We start from the raw sequence: 22,973 nt of genomic DNA, 5'->3' as shown, positions 1-22,973 counted from the left end.
AAACTTCATTGTCTCAGGGTAAAGGTTAATAATGCACAAATAATAAGAATCTACAGCATCTGAATCCTAAAAAAATAGTTTAAAAAAGTAGCTGGCTCAACAAAGTGATAATAGCAGGATAAATAGCTACAGACATTTAAAGAAACGCAATACTGTAAAGAAGTAATAATTATCTCTGTGGAAGAATGATTCATATATGATTACCATTGTGGAACTTCATCCCAACTTCCATTAGAATTCAATCAGCACCAATTGCAATGGAAAAAAAAAAAATAAAAACACATATTGGAGCTATAAAATAGCTTCTAACTATAGATTATGCACCACTACTCATTTATTTGCATGTGTCTTTAAATGTGAAGCTTGTAATACAGAATGTGGCCAAAAGGAAAAAGGTTTTATGAGGAATTCATGGACCTTATCATCAGCACTATACTCATCAACGTTAACAGAAACTACACAGAAATGCCTTTTCTCTATTTAATCAAGGTTTTCAATAATCAGACTATTTCTCAAGTACCACTTATCAATACATACATGGAAACTGGACACAGTAACTTAAAGGTTGAGAACTGTTTTTATATTGGGAGGGAGAAAGAAGAAAACAGAACTGTATATACACAAATGCCTCATCTTTGAGATACTTCCCTGAAACAACAAGATGCATAGGAACAAACAAGGCTTCCATTCAAAGCTTTATTGAAATACAGAAGAGCAAAATATGTGAATAACTGGTTTCTAAAATGGTTATATATATTCTCATAACTTCAGAATGACTGCCTACAAGCATGGTTCCAGTGTTCTGCTTCTGGAAGCCATGCAACAGTCCACAGCATGCTCTAACAATGTGAAACTATAAGACCAAAAGACATGAATTTCTTATGGAAAGAGTGACAAAGTTAACTGTCATCACGCAAGCAGTACAACTTTAATCACATTTTATAGGTACAAGATCCATTCAGTAAGAAATCCAAGGAGTAACATGTAAAATGGCAAAGGATCAAGAACAGATAGCCAAGAAACATAAATCTGATCCCAGGATACCCGCGCTACAATTGCACAGTTCTATGCCTGGTGAGTGCAGTTAATGCATAAAAAAACCACATCAAGCTCGCTGATCTTGATTTTCCTTTATTCACAGTCCAATTAGATGAAGTAAACTTAAAGGAATGGGGACAACAAGCTGGTAGACCAACAGGTCTGCTAGGACATGCTGCCTGTTAAGTATAGGACACCAGGGATCTACTACTGACAAATATTCAGTCACTTTAATGACAATGGCTGACAAAAATGCCACCTGTGCTTTAAGGAAAAAGCTCTAATACACACTGTAGAAATAGCTCCCATCAAATAGCCTCGATGGAAAACAGGCATAGAGTTTGCCCTAAACTGCTCCCCAGTGCTGTATTACCCACTGGTTCCCAGTGTGGCTGCTTTCTATCTTGCTCAGATTTGCTCTTTCCAATGAGAGGGCATATGTTTATTCAGCCTGCCGAGCATCTATGCTGACCGCCGTGGGAAGGTCTGCAGAACACCAAGTGCCCAGAAGAACATACACCCCTTCATTTGCCTGTAGTACAGTGTCCTTAAGAAGCAACTTCAGAATTACTATCATTGATATCAACCCATAAACTCTGTTTCTGCAAAGACACCGCTGGATTTTTGCAAAATTCCGTTATCCAGGCTCACAGTAATGCACAAGCTCTTAATACTGCACTTCACAGTGCTTTTATTACTAAGTCATGAATGAATAATTCTCAGCATTTCTTTGCACTACAGTAGCAACAGTTCAGAGAAAGTTAGGATGACTAATAAATGCAAATCATCATTATGCATGGCAAATACTTGCCTTCTAAATCATACAAAAGCACAAAAATGTACTTTTGCAAATTTTCACTTACAAATGTGAAAATCGCAGATTGATACCAATCAATTTAAAGTTTAAGTAACATGCTTGGCTCAATTCAGGGTGAATAAAATACAGTAATTTGCACAATCCCTTAAGAGTACTTAATACTGAGCTAGATTTCCCACTTCCAGTAACACATGCATTTCAATATTAAAAAACACTACAACCACAGAATTTTACCCTGAATGTGACCAGTGAAGCACTGGGAAGTGTGCCACTGGCTTTTTAATCAATACCACACCACCCAATAGTTCATAGACAGAAAAATCCACGCAGCCTAATCTCTCCAAAGCTTCCAAGCAAATCTGTTAAGTACAATGGAGGGAAAAAAAATTTGTCTGAAAACTTAATTTCTGAAAGGGAGAAACGGTATGTGAACAGTTTCATAGGTTATACAGTAACAAATTTTATAGATATTTCATATACATCTCATGTTTCAGTTTCTTGAGCAGCACCCTTCAAGACACCTTAGCCTTCAAATAATAACACAGCTGATCAATCAAGTAGTAGGGAAGTGTTACCTGCCCAGATAGGAACTGATATCTTTGCTGTGGCTGCACTAAAATCCAGAAGTCTGCATGCACATGCAACAGCAGGGGAGTCAGCAGAGTCAGGAGTCAAGGCCGAGGTTTCGTTAGCAGCAGTGTATGTCGAGAAACACATTATTTCATGTGTTTGTGTTTACAGTTGAAGGTTTAAAGGGTGAGAAATCACTCCTGATCCCAACTCCCTCATACATGAATAAAACACACAGACATAGGATGCTGGTGTTTGAATAAGCGCAGGGAATGCATTCTCTCCCTCAAAAAAAGTAATGCACTCTACGGACAGCTAACTCCTCTCCCTTTGAGTCATAACTGCTGGATCACTCATACTCCAGCCCCAGGGAATAAAGCAAGACCTTTAGTCAGAAATCAGTGAAGATTGTCAAAGTAAACAAGTCTTACCAAATTTTTCACTGGCACGTGAAATTACACAGTGCTTTGAGAATGTATATATAGACAAGAAGCTCAGTAATCTAAAGACAGCCTTCGCTGTTACATTTCCTAAGGAAGCAGCAACAGCAGCCCACACTCTTTAAACAAGCTTGTGTCACTTTTCTAACATGTAACACCACAACCATTTATGCTGATCTATTCAGCTACAAATTGGGAGTTGACGTTGGATTCACTTTCAATCCTCTAGGAGTAAAGCACAAAGAATTGCATCATGTCTCATTCAGAAGCACTATACCAGAGCTCTATGCATGTACAAGCTGTACAATCTATTCCATTTTTCATGTGAAAGGCTTTAGAAAGATTACAGATCAGGGTGTGTCTTAATGTATATAAAATTCTTTCTACGCTCAGTAAAAGTAAACTGCTGATGGACTTGCCTTGCAAAATGCTTGCTTCCACCTCCATAATGGTAATCTCCGACTTCCATCATGAAAAAGGAATTATAAATAAAACCATTTTTCTTCCTTTTAGGAACAGAGCTATAAATAAGGACAGCTATATGACACTACTCAGATCCTGCATTTCTTCCACATGGCTGAAGTGGCTATGGTGACTGAACAAAAATGGCCTAAAAAAAGGTTTAAAAAACTCACTGAAGTCAACAACCTAAAATAACTACATGTAACCACCCAGGTATCTCACACTACATCCCATCACACTGCAACGGTATGTAGACAGAGCAAAAAGCAACCTGACATGGGCACAAAACAGATCATGACAGGAGGTTAGGACATCGTTGCATCAAGTCTGCAGCAGATCCAAGCTTCTCAACTAAGGCATGATGAAAGGCTTACTTAAGACCCTAAACACACAGTTCATACATACAGCCCTTCAGGATTCATTCTCTAAGCAACCACAACAAATTATACCCTTCAGAAACTGAAGTGTGCTTTGAGCACACTGCTAATCTGCTAACATTGAACTGACAGCAAAGTATCATGGCCCTGGGTACAAAGGCTTATGAGCTATTCAGCTCTTCAATTTGAGATGGTAGGGTAAGGGCCCATGTTCAAGAGGAGAAACCTGGATTCAATGCCTTGTCACCACATGGGCTCTTCAATCCAATCTTCCATCTCCCTGGGGTGTGACCTTGTTATCAAATTACGGGATAAACTGGGAGATCAGCCTGCTCATATTCTATTGTTGCTGTTACCCTAAATTGCACAGAATAAGCACCAGACAATAGTAAGGGAGAAAGCAAAGGGAATGTGATCACTCCTGTAAGGAGGGCACACTCCAAAAGGAAATAGTCCTGGATTCCCATCTTCATCTTCAGAATGCTGTGTTTTATTAAAAGGCTCTACAGTGCAAAAAGCATAAAAATCTAGCAGATTTAACTAGTGACACTTTCAGTGTGATATGAGTCCTTTGAGAACAGTCCAAGTTTAAGTGATCATGACACACAAGCACACTAGCTCAAACCTAAGCATATAACCAGAAAACAAGTGATATATTAAAGTCTTTGCATTATCAAAAGAAAACAAAAAGTCAATCTTTTTTAAAATGTTTCTCTGGTACAAACACTTCATAAAATTCAGAAAAATAATCACTTCAGAAGTTAGTTTTCTAAGCACATGAAAACTCATATATAAAGCTCAGTAGAGACATCACATCAAGCTTTCACAGCACTGAGCCTATCAAACAACACATGCACAGAAGTCACAGTTTCAGCAGTTTGAAATATGTGCAAAATGACAAATTCTGATTGAATATAGACAACTAAAGAATATACTCCATTTCAAGTACTTTAATTTTTTTTACCTGTCCGGATTTCTGTGAAAAGCAACAAAGTATAAAATACAGGTCTAAACTAATTTATGTGACTTAAAATATTTCCTGTATATCATTTTAAGCTGTCAGCCTGTAAAATCAATGATTTCTCTTGATCCAGACCAGGAACGATTTTTTTTTTTTAAGAATGCTAGAGAATCTTGAAACAGGCTAGATTAATTTTCAGTGGCAAGGGACTGTTTGTATCTACTGCCTTTAAGTAAGGAAGGACATCTTTCTTTCACAAGAACCTTTCCCAAGTTAAATAGTAATGAAGCCTATAAAAAATATATATTTTTATAAATATACACACACAGAGATTCTTTGCTTTTATTCTAGTAAAGAGATGTCAGATTATTTTTTTAACAGGCCAACTACTTATTTCCTTTCTGTCAGCAGTAGGTGTCATCTCTCAGCTATACAATGAGGGTGCAATTTATCTCACCTGACTTTACACTGCACTCAGGGTTCCCTTAACTTTTTTGTTTTAAACTTTTAAACCAAGACATTTCCAGAGGCCAATTTATCTTATTCCAAAACAGGCTGCTGAAACACCTAGGATGAATGACCCTCAGGAGATATCCTTTCTCTGGAATAGCTCTATGAGCTATTATAACTAGCTCAAACTTCAGTACTTGCTCTTACACATATGAAGATTCACAAAAGAAAAATCTAGCCTCTGTTTGCATGTTTACCCATCCCAGGAACTGTACCAAAAAGAAGGTTTCAGTTACTGCTGGGACCTATTCAAAGCTCATGGCAGTATGCTCCAGGCAGATGTACCCTCATCTCTTTCTCATGAAGATGACAATGCTAACCTATTTCAAAACTGAATATAATCTCAACATCTTAAAAATGCAAAGGAAATATTATAAATAATAATATATAATGCTTATATTTATATACTATGCATTTAGTGTATTATTTATATTATTGATTATAGTAACTGTACAGTTAATATTTATACATACTGTATCATATTTAGATAATTAAACAATATAAATATAAAATTATGCAGCCATTTTTATTTATGTTCACTATTTCGGTTTCACTCAGGGCTATCTATTCATAAAAATGTTCAAAGGAACAATGCAGTCAAAGCAGCTGCTTAACTTGGCTAAAAAGAGGCCTCTGGTGGCAGTCGTGAAGTATGACTTCTCATAGTTTTATGAAATATGTATTTTGATGACATAATTTTCTATATAGAAACAGCTACAGAAAGCAGACTAAGCATTTAGATTTGCAGTGAAAATTTTGACATATTACTGCTCATCTCCAAAGCGCTGTTTCAGCTCATCCTTCTTCATGCCTACACCACAGCTGTCAAATTAAAGTTGCATATATTTCCAGTTAAGTAAAGCATCTCATTTTTAAAAAGCTTCATTGAAAACTTCAGTGTTAAAGTTAGATCATTTCTAAAGACAGTAACAATTAACTTATGGTTATGAGGCCTGCTCATTCCCCCACACCAACCATGAAGGCTCCTTGGTTTTGTTTAAAAATTACATAGACTAACAAGGAAAATTCACAGAAATATTTCTATATAAAAATGCAGCATTCCTTGGGTAAGCATAAGAATAAAATAAGCCTGCAGAATAAAACATATTAGACTGGCAAACGCATACAACTTCTGTAAAATTTGATTCCTTTATTAAAGTCTCATGACACTGACCCATATGGAACATAGGTAACCCTAATGTTAGGCACATGATTAGGAACAATCACAGAGCCTACAAGAAGCTAGATAAGGGTCCCTGCCTTCTAGAAAGAGCCATCAGACAGGAAAATCATAACAACGTGGAGAATTGTAACAGGTATGTTAAGTTTGGCATGAAGACATGTGAACAGAGATGTACGTGTGCAAGGACTGAAAGAGCAGCAGGCCAAGGACTAAAATAACAGTCTGTTCTGATCACAAAAGACACCACTCTCAGCAGTAAAACCGAGGGATGTGTTTTTACATCAAAACCCAAAGTCCTGCTCTCCAATAAGATAACAGCACAGATTCCCAGCAGCAGAGGACCACGCATCCCAGCACCAGCAGAACAGCCATAAGGTTGCAGCGCATCACATGCACCATAATTTTCTTGTGTGCAACAGGACATGATGATAATAAGACATATTGCAAACACATATGTAAGACAAGAAAAAACATAAAAACTTGGCCTGAGATTTATGGAGGCCGACATAAGTAATAGTCTGAGGCAAAGCGCAGCCTGCAAGAGCTGACGAGCGTATAAATAGGTTGGACTGGAGCAAAAGCAATACCATTATCATTTACAGCCTGCAAAGAGGACTTAAGCAGGCCAGTGGACAGCCAAGGATTTTCTCTGTCATGGCTAACTTTTCTACCAGTCTCTTGGTCCTTGACACTAGCATCTGAGGAACAGAATAACAAGTCCTGTCACCAGAACTGACCCTGTAAACCACTGTCATCTGCAACAGCTGCACCAAGCAGTTCCTCTTGGGATGAGGTTACAGCAAGCAGCTACAACTATAGTTTCAATCCTTCTATTTATGTTGGCAATTACCTTAAAAGCTGTCTAGGATGCAAATTAAGTTAAGTTTCAGTGTCGCATAGTACAAAATGTAAACCACTAATTATTTTCAGCTGAGCAAAACAAACAAGATCTACAGAAGTAGATAATTTAACATTTCTCCCTTCAGACTGGCCAGCCTACAGCCATACTAACATGAGAGCAATGCTAAAAATATTTACTATTTGGTATTTATTATAATAAACAGATAAACTGCCTAGCCAATGTGCACTGTATTTCTCTTGAAATAATTCTAATTCTTAAAATTAAACTAACAGATTTAAAGCAACAGGTCTATCTGTTCCATCTTTTTATGTATGCCACAGTTACCTTAAAAGATGTTCAGAATGGAATATAAGCTGAAAATCTTCATGGAATATCTATTTTTAAAGTACAGATTTGTGAAACACTGTACAACTAAAGCTCTGCACTTCCTATGCACAGCTGCATTTTTTCCTGACAGCGTATCAGTGCAGGTCCAATCCAACAAAACAGACTTAACTGCTCTTTTGAAGAGATGCTTTGTTTTCATAGAATGACAGCTCATATCTTTAAAGAAGGAAAAAAATTTAACTACAAAAAAATGGAATAATTTTAGTTGTCCAGAAGGGACTGTAAAGCATTTATTACTGCCAAAGTTTCTCATTATGTTGATGACTACTCAACACATTTCGTTTTTTACAGCTAGAAAGTACATCCAAGTAACATGAAATACACTGCAAACAAACACTGAGAACACTTCAACTGAGAAGATCAAAATTATATGAAGCAACACATCGCTATACTGTAAGTACACAACTTGTTACACATCCACAACTGGACAGTAGGACACTGCCAATAGCAGATGCCCAATGTGGATCTTTCCTCCCATAATCTGCTCCGTCCAGTCCCACTGGCAGTCCCTCAGACAAACATAACAGTAAAATTCATACTGTGGAGAATTACAAGCTTTGCCATAGAGTAGCAGACCAATGGCTCATCTTCCCATTTATCACACTTAATATGTTTATACTTTACCTGACCAAGAGCAAGCCCCTTACTGAGTAACTACAGAATCACAAAACACGTACCTACACAAGATACTCCAAATATATAGAGTCAGATAATGAGGTGCGCCTGATCTGCCCTATTTAAACATCTGTACAGTCTGACTTAGCTGTAGATACGATACCATATTGCCTGAAATTAGAAACTGCAGGCAGAGAAGCTACTTGGTGGAATCACACACCTTTTTCAAGTCCATGGCTCTTCTCATCCCTATGGTTATCTTAACTCAGTACACTACAATTATTAGGCCTCAGTTAACTAAGCTGCAGACATCTCTCAAGTTTCAGAGTGATTTGATCAGCAGCATAAAATGAGCTAGTGTGCAGAGATTGAATTAGGACCCAATGAGCTGTTAGCCATGGTCCTACAGGACCGTGAATTTGCCAGCTTAAGGAAACTCGCAGCTCTAGTAGAAGCTACAAGCATTCTGCTAACCCACACTTGTTCAAGCTTAAATCAAGGGAGCCATTACCATGAAGTGAGGGGTAAACCTTTGGCTATGCTCTAATTGTTAATGCTGTAAATAATGCAAAGACAAAGATACCTGCAGAACCTTTCAGAGCACTGCAGTCCAAAACCATGTTCACCAGCCTTTGTACTGTTGGATGGCAATCTGGCAGCAGCTCTTCTCTCATAGTTCTCAAGTAGTTTGAGAAAAAACGGTTTCATGGAAGAGACTTCAGACTAATTTTTATGAGGTAGCTATGGAAAAGACCTGTCTATGAGTGCTCCCAAAGCAGCAACACTAACATTTATTTTACAGAATCTAAGTTTATTCATGTATTTACAACATTAAAAGTACCTCATCAAATGGGTAAGTGAAAAATGAAGGAAAAAAAGTATTACAGGCACTCTAAATAATGCACACAAAAAATTGCTAATTCAGAACAGGAAAAATGTTAGATAACAATTGGGAGGGGGGAAATTAAGTTTTCCAGATACACGGTTTTGCTTTAATGACCTCCAGTTTGTTTGGTGGGGTTTTTTTTTAATTTCCCAAATGGCACTTTTGGGATTCTTAGATTTACAAAGACTTTTGGGAAGTACTTTCCCTTCTATTTTCTTTAAGTTCTTTCCTCCCAATAGCTCTTAGCTGCTCAAGAAAAAGCAGTACGGGGCAAGGGAAGGTAAGCAGACCAAGATGTATGTAAGCACAATAACCACTTCCTATGGTTTCTCAGTATATGAAAATTCAAATTCTAGTTGCAGCTGCCCAGTGCTTTGAAAGAAATTCTTTGCAATATCAAAGACTTCCACAGAGCAGACAAGGACTTCACAGTACTCATGAATTTCAAACCAGATAGTCTGAGAATAGTAAATGCTGCCTTTTCTCCCCAGCCCAAGAATTCACATACCTTAAATCAAAACATTTATTTCCAGAAATATGGATAAACAAAACTAAGGCACATTACTGCAGACCTAAAACTAGATAAAGGTCTTGGTGTAAAACAACAGGAAAAAAAGATAAAAGACTTCACCTGATCTTTTCAGACCCAAAGACAGCAAAGCTGATAGAAAGAGCCAGAAATCATGGAAAAGCAGTTTTCAGGCACAAGTCTGATTAAATCCTGCCCTCTGCTGCAATGCAAAGAACATGTATTCTAATATTATTTTGAACCCTGAAACATTATTCTCGTTCAGTGCTAAAGCAAATGTTTGGTCCATTTCCTTACCTTGCAAACAGTCTCTATATCCCAGGGTAAGATGGTTCTCAAATCAATAACTTCACAGGACACGCCAAGCTTTTCTTGAGCCATCGCTGCCACCTCTTTGATCACGTGTACCTGAAAAGGCAATGTATTATCACCAAGTAAACATTTAATTTGTTTAAGATATTCTAAATTATGCATACAAAATACAATCAGTGATTTAACATATTACCTGCATGTTTATCAGAAACCTTTTTATTCAATAAACTAATAATCATTTACTACTTTGTTCGTTCTTCTTATTCACTACTTATATTATTCCTAGCATTTTAGCACCACTTCAAAAACTAACTTTAATGAAGAATCACAGAACTGTTGTTTTCTAGAAAAGTATCTTTCAGTGAACAGTATCAGGCCTCACTATTTTATATTTTTAATGAGTTTGGGGTTTAGGATAGGGGTTTTTTAGGACTGTAACTAAGCTAAGACCCAAATATATCAGATAAATGTATTTTGAAGTAGCAGTCACATGAAATCCTGCAAGAAGCATTACGCACATTCAAAAATAGCCCTAGTAACTACACTTACTACAATTTACTGAAAGTGCAATATCAAGTGATCATCTCCAAAGAATTATCTTATGAAAAGTTAGGAGAGATAGTAAGTACCATGTAAAAAGTTACCTGTAACCATCCAGTCCTGACCCTCGCAACCAAAGCATATTGGCACTAATATGATAATATGACCATTCACTGGTCTTCCACCACAGTTTAACACCAACATTACAAATGTTGCATAATCCGATTATTATAATTAACATTTTACTAAAACAGAAAAGTATTCCCCTCTAGCAAGAGGCTTGTACTGAATTAGAATACGTTACTCACTATCCACCAGTGAAGGAATGTATTTAACAGCGTATGTTAAGTGCATCAAAGTAGATGTAAAACAATCCACATCTATTAGCATCCTTTTCATAAGGTATGTTATGATATGAACAGAAAAGAAAGCAATACTACATACATTCAAAACTCTATCTTGACATTATGTTATACAACACTTAAGTGAAACGTATTGTAAGCATTGGCTTCCCTAAAACAAACATTAGCAAGCAAATGCTCCAACATGGAAAATAACAAGTGTTATGACAACAACTCAGATTATCCTCCACAAATATCTCAGCAAAAAGTATTTGTTCATGAGATATGAGGGTAAAAAAATAATTTCTTGGTATGTTGTCAATAAACTCTGATATTTTCCTTATTGTTAGAACATTTCATAATACAGGTTTGGACTGAGGCAGGTGACCTCCATCGAGCAACTTCTAGGCATAGGTAAGGGATTGGAGGATCCCCAACAAGCAATTTGGATGAGGTCATCTTAGTCTGGAAGGAAACAAAACTTAATAATATGGACACGGTCAGGCAGTGTCAGTTGCCTGAGAGTCAGAGAGCAGTATTAAATTCTACATAGAGAAAAAAATCTATGCTGAAATAAGATGATTAAGGATTTAAAAATGTATCTACATAATGCAAATATGAATAGCTAAACACCAAAGGACTGTTTTAAAAGGTAAATCAATCCAGGTGTAGTAATAATAAAAAGAAAATATAGCTTGCAGTGTTTCTGTTTAAACTTCTAATACATCTGTGGCTGTAATAAGAGGGTTTGAGAACTTTAAACATGACACACAGGATGGATGTTTTTGCTATTTCTCTGATGTGTAAGTGAGGATGTTTACCTAGTTCACAGTGGTAAGTATTAGTTAATGACCATAAAACACTGAGAACTGGAGAGGAACTAAAAGCTTTTACTGCTCCTCAATAGTACCACCCAGGAAAACAAGCATCAGGCAACCCCACCAGAGCAGCATCTGCCAAGCAACTACCTAACAACTGAAATCATACAAGAAGTAACGAGCGAGTACGTGCAATCACTCTGCCTATTGACAATAAACTCTGGATTGGTTGCACATTTAGCAATCAAGTTCCAAGTTTACATACACAGCCTGCAAACACCCTCAGCACAAACTCACTGAACATATTTGATCTGCAGAAGCCTGACACATCCAGAACATGTGGATTTACTGCGTATGTGCTAAACATGTATCCCCATGCTGGATTATACAGCCACACCCGTGGTTTGGTCAACTCCTAAATTTGGATTAGGGCTGCACATCTGTTCTATTACTATTCACATCAAAAGAACCGCCTCTCTTGAACATTTGGCCTACATTTTCCAAGCTCCAAAGCACACAGTTTTTTTGAAGGATGTCACTCCAAGTCCCCTCTGCACTACTGCCTACTGGGTGAACACCGGATATTATTAAATCTCCATAGACAGTTTTCAAGCCATTACTTTATCAATACAATTTTTGGGAATATGATGAACACTAAAATTTCATCCAAATGGACCAAAAATCTGCACTTTCAAAAGGGAACAGGGAGAATTACAGAAAATGTTTTCTGCTGGAGAAACAAGTACAAGTAAAGATATTGAAGGAGTACATAATACCAATGAAAAGTATCAGAGACTAATAGGAACAACCATAGATATAAAGGAGATCAAGTAGTCTGAGAACAAGGAAACTATCACAGAAAAGCACTGAAAATGACAGATTTCAAACAGAAAGGGAAAAAAAAAGGCACAACCACAGAGATCAGTTCAATACTCTTGTGATGAAAGTTCTAACAATCCCTCCTCTAAAAGCTTCTCTCAGATATAATTAGGCCAGGAAAATAGCAATTTTCTTAATTATAGGTTAAAGGCAATAAAAAGATTTTGCTGGTAATTCCAAACTAGACTTAAATTTCTTTTCTATAATTCTTGAGAAAGAACATGTGGGGGTTTTTTTACTAGATTTTTTCAATATTTGCACATCTTAATTTGGGGGCAGGAGGGGTGTCCAATCATATTCTTGAACAGCTTTGAAATGTAACTGTTAGAATCAAAACTATATCAATCCCTATTTGTATTAAATGTTCACTGGATTTTAACTCTCTGTATAAAGGAGACCCCAGATGGCACTTTTTAAAATCATGCAGTAAAAATCTATACTTTTCTTTCAGCACACTATTTTGAACTCTCCTTTCCCACTGCCTTCCTCAGTCACATCTCACTGTCCCATTTTTACTTTTCATAATCACAGACAAATCATTAACCTCCTGCACAGGTACCTCTTCCACATTTCCAGAGTCAGCTTCAACCAAAAATTAGTAAAATCTTACACAATAAAAATCAGGTTTCATATAAACACTGGCAATCATTTATTCAAGCATACAGTGATGGAAGATGCACACGGTTTATTGTCTTGCATTTGACCCTGAATGCAAATGCAACACTATTCAAACATCACCTAACCTTTAGCCTAGGCTTTGCTGGATGACAAATAGCTAGTAAGAGCCTTACTGACCTGAGTGCCCCAAGCAACCAGTGTCACATCACTGCCTGTCTGCAGCACCTCAGCTTGAGACAGTGGAATGTTGTAGGGCTCCACAGGAACTTGTTCCACTGAATAAATAAAAACAAAGGGAAAAATAAGCATTAGATTCCTTTACTATTCAGTATTATCTCATAAAAACATACACTAAATTTTTTTTAATGTTAATGCTATCTAAAATGATAGACCAAGATTACATTGAGTATTAGCCTTTATTTCAAAAGTTTATTTGTAATTCAAAATATTTTTAATTATACTGGTAAAAACACATTCAGTGTAGTGTTTAATTTATGTTATATACTACAGCAGTAAGATACATGTGTACACAACAATGACAGTAATAAGTCTTGGTGTACCCCAAGTCAAAATATCAGCATCAGATCCGGACATGAACACTGCTACAGTTGATAAAAAATCTCAAGTAAACACTGCAGTTAATTCTGATAAGCAGCAAGAGAGACTTAAAATTATGCTTTAGTACTCTAGAAACAGCAAAACTGTGCCAGTGCCCTCCTGGTATCTGCCAAGAATGATGCTCCACATTTTTATGTCTAAATAGGGGGAAAATGTTTTCATAACCTACACAGAAAATGTCACCAAGAACTTGTGATTATAGCAGTTTTAAGCTGGTCTAAATTTTTTGCTTTGAAAAAAAAGTTATATATTCACCAAAAATACATCACAGTTAGAGAGAAACAAAAATTAAGCATCTTGTCTCCTCCAAGACATTTAAGGTGATTCCACTCAACTTAAGACCCATTTACTAGTTTTCAGATGGAAATATATTAGGTCTGTTGTGCTAGTTTTGAATTGATGCGCCAATGCACTATACATTGATGGATTTAATGACTAAAACTGTGATAAAAGAGGTTTATATATAATATTTTAAAAGAAATATTGTTTTGATCTAAGGGTGAACTTGTCTATGAACCAGCAAGTCAAATAATACTTCTTAAAATAAATTCCAGTGGAAAGTGGAAAAAAAACCCAAACTTACTCAACTCCTAAATACACAAAACCAACTTATAAAAAAGGTGCTCTACTTTTTTTATTAACATATTTCATAGGTCATAAAATAGTTATTGAGTTCCTGCTGAACAAATTATGGTAAAGAATCCTACTGAGTGCTACCAACAGAAGAAAGTAAGTGTTTTGTATTTTCTTCATTGGTATGGCAAATCCAATACAAGTAGAATGACCTAGGGTTTTTCCTGTCTTACAAGTTATAAACAACTTTTCAATAAATCAAGTGGTGAGGATTTTTTTAAATTACAGTAGATATTTTTTTTTTTTTTTTTTTTTTTTGCCAGTAATGATACATAAATACTACAAATTTCACAGAATCACAGTATGGCTGAGGTAGAAAGCAACCTCTGGAGATTACCTAGTCCAAGCCCCCTGCTCAGAGCAAAGTCACCTAGAGCCAGTCATTCAGGGACATGTCCAGTCAGGTTTTGAGTATTTCCATGGTCAGAGACTCCACAACCTCTCTGGGCAACCTGTTCATGTGTTTGACCACACTCACAGTAAAAAAGTTTTTGCCTATGCTTAAGTTAAAGATATCTCACTTCACCTGAACAGGCACAGAGGAGGCATACATGTTAACTAAATCACAGAATCATCTAGGTTGGAAAAGACCTTGTAGATCATCCAGTCCAACCATTAACCTAGCACTGACAGACCCCAACTACACCATATCCCTCAGCACTATGTCCACCCTACTCTTAAACACCTCCAGGGATGGGGACTCCACCACTGCCCTGGGCAGCCCATTCCAATGCCTAACTACCCATTCTGTAAAGAAATACTTCTGAATATCCAGTCTAAACCTTCCCTGGTGCAACTTGAGGCCATTACCTCTTGTCCTATCACTTATTACTTGGTTAAAGAGACTCATCCCCAGCTCTCTGCCACCTCCTTTCAGGTAGCTGTAGAGGGCAATGAGGTCTCTCCTCAGCCTCCTCTTCTCCAGACTAAACAACCCCAGTTCCCTCAGCCACTCCTCGTACGACATGTGCTCCAGACCCTGCACCAGCTTCGTTGCCCTTCTCTGGACATGCTCGAGTAATTCAATGTCCTTTTTGGAGTGAGGGGCCCAAAACTGAACACAGTAATCGAGGTGTGGCCTCACCAGTGCCGAGTACAGGGGTAAGATCACTTCCCTGTCCCTGCTGGCCACGCTATTTCTGATCCAAGCCAGGATACCATTGGCCTTCTTGGCCACCTGGGCACACTGCTGGCTCCTGTTCAGCTGGCTGTCAATCAACACCCCCAGGTCCCTCTCTGACTGGCAACTCTCCAGCCACTCCTCCCCAAGCCTGTAGCGCTGCTGGGGGTTGTTGTGGCCGAAGTGCAGCACCTGGCATTTGGCCTTATTGAAACTCATACAGTTGGCCTTAGCCCATCACTCCAGCCTGTCCAGATCTCTCTGCAGAGCCTCCCTACCCTCGAGGAGATCAACACTCCCACCCAACTTGGTGTCATCTACAAACTTACTGAGGGTGCACTCGATCCCCTCGTCTAGATCATCAATAAAGATGTTAAACAGGAGTGGCCCCAAAACCGAGCCCTGGGGGACACCACTCGTGACCGGCTGCCAACCAGATTTAACTCCGTTCACCACAACTCTTTGGGCCCGGCCATCCAGCCAGTTTTTCACCCAGCAAAGCATGTGCCCATCCAAGCCACGAGCAGCCAGTTTCGCCAGGAGAATGCTGTGGGAAACGGTGTCAAAGGCCTTACTAAAGTCAAGGTAATCATTCTTCATAAAAACACAACAGGAACTGTTTTTTCAGCATAATTCAAAAACACATGTCCTTTCAATCAAGGAAAAAAGAAAAAATTGAATTTTAAACACAAGGTGCTTTTAAACATAACACAGAATTAGATCCCTTTTCAAACTATCATTTTTAATGTATTAAAATGTCAGTGTCTTCCTGTAATAATTTATTTGAATAACAAGTGGCTAAAGGAATATAGGGTGGGGAAAGAAAGAGGGGAAAGGCACATCCAGCCCTTGCTCACTGCACATTACTGGTTGTCAGTAAAGCAGACCAGGCTTCTGTGGATTTTGCACATTGCAAAATCCTCAGGCAAAAGCAAGCAGAGATCCTGAAAGACAATGAAACCCACAACTATACTAATTGGCATTGCATAACTGTCTTTTTCATGGGATGGACATCTACATGAAATTCAAAGAACCTTATAAAAATGCCACGGGACCTTCAAGTGGAAACCCTGGCAATTGCCATGAATGAGAAGGTTTTGAAGTGACACTGGGATGCACCAGAGGAAAAACTGGAAGGTGTACGTGATACAAAAAGAGCTCCTTCTCTGCATAATGGTTTTATCCATTTAGGGAAATTAAATACAACATACAATTATACAAATTAACTGATTTCTTATTAAAGTTAAACTATTCTGCAACAAGATGAGCTAGATGAGTTCACCTAGAATTCCTGACACTTTCAAATGCAAAATTCAGCTTGTCAAAAATTTATAGGGAAGTCCAGATTTGGCAGGATTTTATTCAAATGCCTTTGCAAAAACTCCTCCCTCCACTAACAATGATGAAAAGTAGCACATGAAATTATTCTATGAATATTCTTCCACAATAATTAACCAAATCAAGACAACATACAATGCAACCCGTTCATCTATTACTGAAGATATAAATAAAATACTTTAAATCAAATATTTCTAGCACAGATTTCAAATAAAGCAAATAACAAAAATTTGTAATTATCAGCGAAAAAGGGCCATCACAAGTTAATTTTAAGAGGCTGCACCATCTGTTGCTTTTTCTAAAAGAGCAGTCTGAACAGCAGAAAGAAAACACATGTTTTCTCATCTTACCTGTCTTGTCTCTATAACAACCACTGATGCAAGTCGTATTTATTTCTACACCACCAATGTCATATATAGTACAATTAAATGAAACTGAAAAGGTCAAAAAACATCAGAGTAGGTTCTCCACAAGATGTCTAAACCTGATAATGTCAAGGTGACTCATCTTCTCCTTTGATTCACAATCATTATGTGCTCTTGACACTGCACAGGCTGTTAACTATTTTCTATAATTCAAAGCCTCCTTTTTCTTTTTAATTCAGATATTTTCTTGGTATCTCTGACATTTACGGGGATGTCACCACGGCACTTTCAGTAACTTTGTAATCTTATAAATTAACCAGCAACAGAATTCTCTCTATATATGTGTATTTGTATATTTAACTCAACTTTTACCCAGAAAGGCTTACATTTCTTTGCTCCTTTCTAATTTCATACAAGGCAAATTAACATACACAAAGCTTCTGATGACCACTGTAAGGTTAAGTGGAAGAAAAGACTATCTGCTCCCTCAAGCAAGATCTTTTCAATGCAAAAAGGGATAACAGGAAGAGGGAGAAGCCATAGGGAAGAACACGCAGGTACACAAACCTAACGAACAAACAATGAGGAAGGCAGTAACAAGAACCAAACCTGCTCAGTCTCACATCTTGATAAGAGTATGGGGAACATGCAAGTGCTTCTTTCAGTAAAACTATCTGATAGAGGACCTTGTCAAATGGGATGATAAAGAAAAAGGAGAAGCTATAAACAAAATAGACAAACATGACAAAGACAAGAAACAAACCTGGTCAGGAACTATGGGCAAATCAGGACTTTGCAACTGATAAGCATTCAAACCTGAGGGTCCAGGGTGTTGGAGGAGGGTGTGTGGAACTACATCAGCTGACGAGGGCATGTGAAGGTGAAGGGGACTGGGGAACAAACATAAAGGGTTGTAGAAGGGGCCAACTGCACATAAGACAGGCCAGTCAGCATGTTTGTCTGACTGAGCCCTGTGCCTCATCATGGTGGTCTGTCCTAGATTCTTCTGAAATCCTATCCTGTGCAGGGGTGTGTGCTGCAAGGACTAAGTGCCAGCTGCTCATGAGACCAGCACAAGAGGACAAGACACTGGGCCAGCAACAGGAGTCAAACTGGGGTGCAGAAGCCCTGGCTTGTGGTGTGAGCTACAGGAGCAAGTGGAGGTCTTGGCCACCAGCTGCTGGGGTGGGAACAGCGTGTCCCAAACACCAGCTACCAGGAGGGACTGGAGTGAGGCAAGTAAAAGGCTGTTCTAGCTCCTATGGGAAACATGCACAGCTGCTACACTAGCTAAGATCCTCCACTCAAGAGTTTTGAAAGGAAAAGAGCTGTCCAGGGCAGGAAACACTGACATTCTCAGTCCACAATATGTACAACCAAGCTGGTGGTGGTGCTGCCATAACTGTCCAAGCAAGTACACAAAGAGTAAGGGTGATCACTCCAAAGAGCTCAGGCACACTGAGGAATAGCAAGTCCCCTGCTAAACAAACTGCCAGTAAAGAGGGTGACTGTGCAAGAGACATAGGCAGTCCTGCCTGTCAGCTTAGCTGTGGATGCAGTACTGTACTGCTTCAGAGTATGGGAAGAAGAAATCTGCAATTACTAGCTACAACTACACATACTAAGTATATTTTTTCTTTTCCAATCTAGTTACTGCTTTATGATACACATCTTACAGAAATATGTATCCATATAAACAAATATATGCACTTGGATAACGTGTTATATATAACTATACATATACTATGTCTGTATATAGGGACTATTTCAAATTGGTTGCACATCACAGCTAACGCAGAATATGAAACTTATCAACTGTATTTCTTTCAAACAAAATAGATAGTTCTCTCTGTAACTTTTGAAGTTTGCTGTTAACACCCAGGCAAAGTTTAAGATCTTAGCTTTAAGTCCATTCACTCCTTTCGGTGTTACTAGGGCTCTAAGGTGTGAGTTACTTTTTCAATGAACTGGAAAATGTTTTCAAAGTGTTCTTGCAAAGCTGTTCTTCACTTTGGAAGTTGCCTTTTCTCCTCAGTTCATCACAGTGTGCATTTGGTGAACTTAATGCAATGCTACTTTGATATCCATCTTTCTCCCAGGGATGACTAGGGTGAAGATTTAAGACCTAATTTTATTCTTGTATCTTGTGTGAGCAAAGGCAAATATTGGATGGCGAATACTCATATAAAAATGAATGTTCATTTAATAACATGGTTAGTTTTACTTCATGTCTGAATAAGCATACAACATATTTGAATAAGCAAACCTGTGTTTATTTAGGAAGACATGCAGCTAAATTCATTATTCAAAAAAAACAGCAAGCAATCACAATATCCATGTGGTAGTTACACTGAAATATTTTGTGCTACAGCTCTGATTTACCTTGGAGACCAGACTTGTGTTTTGAAACACTTACAAAGATTCTTCTTTTTTTTTTGTACAAAGTCTTTACTGTTATGAAAAAAAACTATGCTTGAATCTTGAAAAACCTGCTCTGTCATCAACAAAACAAAACAAAAAAAAACCCAAAAGCCCAGAAAACCCACAAACAACTTGAAAGCAATTGGTGGGCCTATATAGCTCCTTGGAGATATGCATCAGATGCAAAATCACAAGGTTGGTTCTGCACAAGAGCTTCCATAAAACAGCAATGACCTGGCACTCAATGTTTAACATTCTTAAAAAGCAACTTTAGGTCATACATCCTAAACTAGATATATATTATCTTCCATCACTAGCATCCAACAGCTAATTTCAACAGTAATAGCAACACCTGGGGGCAGAAGCAGAGGGCATAGTTTTTTGTTTGGTTAGGGTGTAGTGAGTGTGGAGTTTTTGCCAGTTTTTGGTTGGTTTGGGGGGTTTTTTTGCTTGTTTGTTTTAAACAAAGCATCAGTAACTTCAACCCACATGAACAAGGACATATATCCTGTGTTTTAAAGACTATCCCATCTACAGCTATTTTCAGCTGAAATTTCAAAGATATTCTCAACTCTGAACAAAATATCATGGATAGCTATTTAGAGGCCTCATGGGGGAAAGAAAATACCATTAGAGAAGAATGATGAAGCTCAAATGCCTACATTAATTTTACAGATAGAAAATACTACTTCCCATTATCATCTTTGACACCTTAATTTTTCAGTGAAGTCCCTATACACCCACTGTAACATCAGTCATGAAGTTTTCTGCAACAAACATGTCTACTCAGGTGAAGCTAGAACAAAAAATTTTATGGTGGGGCAATATAATTTCATTATTCAATGCCTCAGCCACCATCACGAAAATAAAGAAAATTATTTTTTGTCTGGAACAACGAGATCCCAAATCTTGGGTGATATTTTATACCATATTATACTATTAATATCCTGTCTTTCTCCTAAAAATGTGTCAATGGCAAAGCGGAAGTTTCTGATATAAACCAGTAACTCCTCCCACCCTTCCCCCCAAAAAAGGAAAAAAAAATAGAGATAAATAAAGCAACAGAGGACATCTGATACCATTTTCTCTTCTTGTTTTGGAAAGCCTGCATGATCCCAGTCTTGGAAAACCCTGTAGTATTTTGAGACACTAATGGAAAGAGACAAGAAATACATATATAGTTTAAGCTTACTGTGTAAGCAATTTCTGAATCTGTGCTATCTTCTTTCTTCTGCTAGAATCAACACACTCATATGGGATAATAGAAAACTTTGCTCTATTCAAAACACAAGACAGTTGCATTTTTAAAATCCTTCTTTCCACCATTTATCCTGTTCTTGTTTATCAGGCTTGTGTCATTGCTGCTGCCTCTGGACCAAGCAATCATGATGGCCCTGGTCCATTTCTGAATTCCCCAGGCCACTTCATTTCTATGGTGGAATTACAAGAAACCCTGACCATGGCCAGCAGCATAAGAAGGAACTCAAGAGAGGTTCACTTCCTAGGAGAAGCTCTCAGACACCACTCTTCCAGTTCAAGCTGACCCAAACCACAAAGGACAACTAAACAGGTAAGATGAGGAACCAACGATGCCAGAGAAAAAGGTTTTCAATGAAAATAAAAGGAACATCAAAACCTTCTACATAATAAAATATTCCTGGTTTATATTGTAGAAATAATAAAAAGTCCACTCAAAATTCTCTCAAAACGAAAGAAGTTACCTGTCACAATCATCCCCGTCACATGTTGACACAAATGCACTATAAATTTCAGCCCACATCACTAAACTGAAGTTCTTAGAAATTTTAAGACAAAATGTAGGTAATGTCTCTGAAAATCAGGCCATTGGAATATAGGAGGAAATCACAGTCTTTCAGAAACTACCAACATCATCTTGCAGCAACGCTGCGGCTGGTTATTGACCAGCACATAAACCACATTAACCACTATTTCAGCACATCTTTACTCAAGATTCCAATCACAAGGCTGATTTATGTGCACTAGACGATCCAGCAATTGCTTTACAAGTCATTTCCTCAAACACAAAAACCTCCCTATATTCTCAAAAGATGTGTGATATTGATGTGCAGCCATTCATTCCACTATAAAAGCAAGTATTTTATTAACTCTACAGTCTGTATTTGGGACTTGTAAATACTGGGGGAAAAAATGAAAGAAAGGATTGTTTTAAAGACACAGGAATTTTAAACTTTCATTTTTTTCTTTGTTTAACAGGACTCTAAGACTCAAGTTCATTTTCCAAACTACTTCACCTAAATGAAGTCAGAGGTCTTTATTGCTAAATTTCAGTAAGCTCTCAAAACACACTGAATTTAAGGAATGCAATACCCTTTGGGTACATCACACCACACTAAAAATAATTGCACTTTTAAAAATATATTGCTAATGGGAATTCTGAGTCTTTTTTGAAACTATAAAAGCAAATAAGCAGTTTCCCCAGTAAATATCCTATTTGTTCCTGAGTTATTCTGCTATTTTTTTGTAGCTTTGATGTCTACTTTCTAAATCCTTCCCTTGTTATTCTTTGGTTCTCTTCTCTAGGAAGAGGATAAATTTACTAACAAAATGGATGCACTAATGGAAAAGTGCTGTTAAAACATCCAAAGTAAAATACAAATATTTGATCCTTCAGTCAACTTCAGTCCACACATAGAGTCAACTTATAAATTGGATTGATGGATTGAAGCATAGTTGGTATATAAAGCTATATGCCATAGAAATGCTGAAGGTAAGTGATGGCTTTAGTTTTATTTTATCAGTTGCTCACCCAACCACTCTCCACATGCAAAATTTGTTTTCATCTATAATCTGTTCTCAGTCCAGTTTCTCTAGTTCAAAGAAGTAACAAGCTAATTTTTACAACCAGCTCAAGCCTATCATCTTCAAATTACTCTATTCTTATATGTTATGCATAATGATAGCTGTTAAAACTTATTTGAACCAAAAAGTTCACTATGTCTAAAAAAATTTTTAAAAATAATAGCTGTCACACTTCCTTCCACATAAGATTAAAATCTAAGGGGGCAGATTTTCAAGTTTTTTAGAAATTAAGCACCTGAAAGAAATTTTAACTTTGAGAAAATGGTGATGGTGAGGTTCAGTTCTTTTGGAAAAATAAAAACTGATCTGGAAACGTATTTTAGTATCTAGAGTTATCAAAAAGGAAAGCAGTTTAACTTCTGTCAAATTTATATTGCAATTTGATAAAGGACAATGCCTCTTAGCTCTATTTCTTCTTTTTTTTTTTTTTAACCTAAGACTGTATAAAGCACTCCATTTCCAAAGTTAACTGATTATGAATCAGACTGTAAA

At 37.4% G+C, this 22,973-nt stretch overlaps 1 protein-coding gene across 1 annotated transcript in view; it reads right to left on the bottom strand.

The window, feature by feature from the left end:
* BCKDHB (branched chain keto acid dehydrogenase E1 subunit beta) overlaps positions 1 to 22,973 on the bottom strand; it is a 134,729-nt gene that overhangs the window by 79,321 nt on the left and 32,435 nt on the right. The window contains exons 7-8 of the mRNA XM_074861925.1: positions 13,323 to 13,420; positions 9,935 to 10,045 (exon numbers count right to left, since the gene is read on the bottom strand). Of these exons, the coding sequence (XP_074718026.1) occupies positions 9,935 to 10,045; positions 13,323 to 13,420 (209 nt within the window). The remainder of the gene's footprint in view (positions 1 to 9,934; positions 10,046 to 13,322; positions 13,421 to 22,973) is intronic.

Source organism: Strix uralensis, chromosome 3, assembly GCF_047716275.1.
Source record: "Strix uralensis isolate ZFMK-TIS-50842 chromosome 3, bStrUra1, whole genome shotgun sequence".
Lineage (NCBI taxonomy): Eukaryota > Metazoa > Chordata > Aves > Strigiformes > Strigidae > Strix > Strix uralensis.
This window is presented reverse-complemented; position numbering and strand designations above follow the sequence as displayed.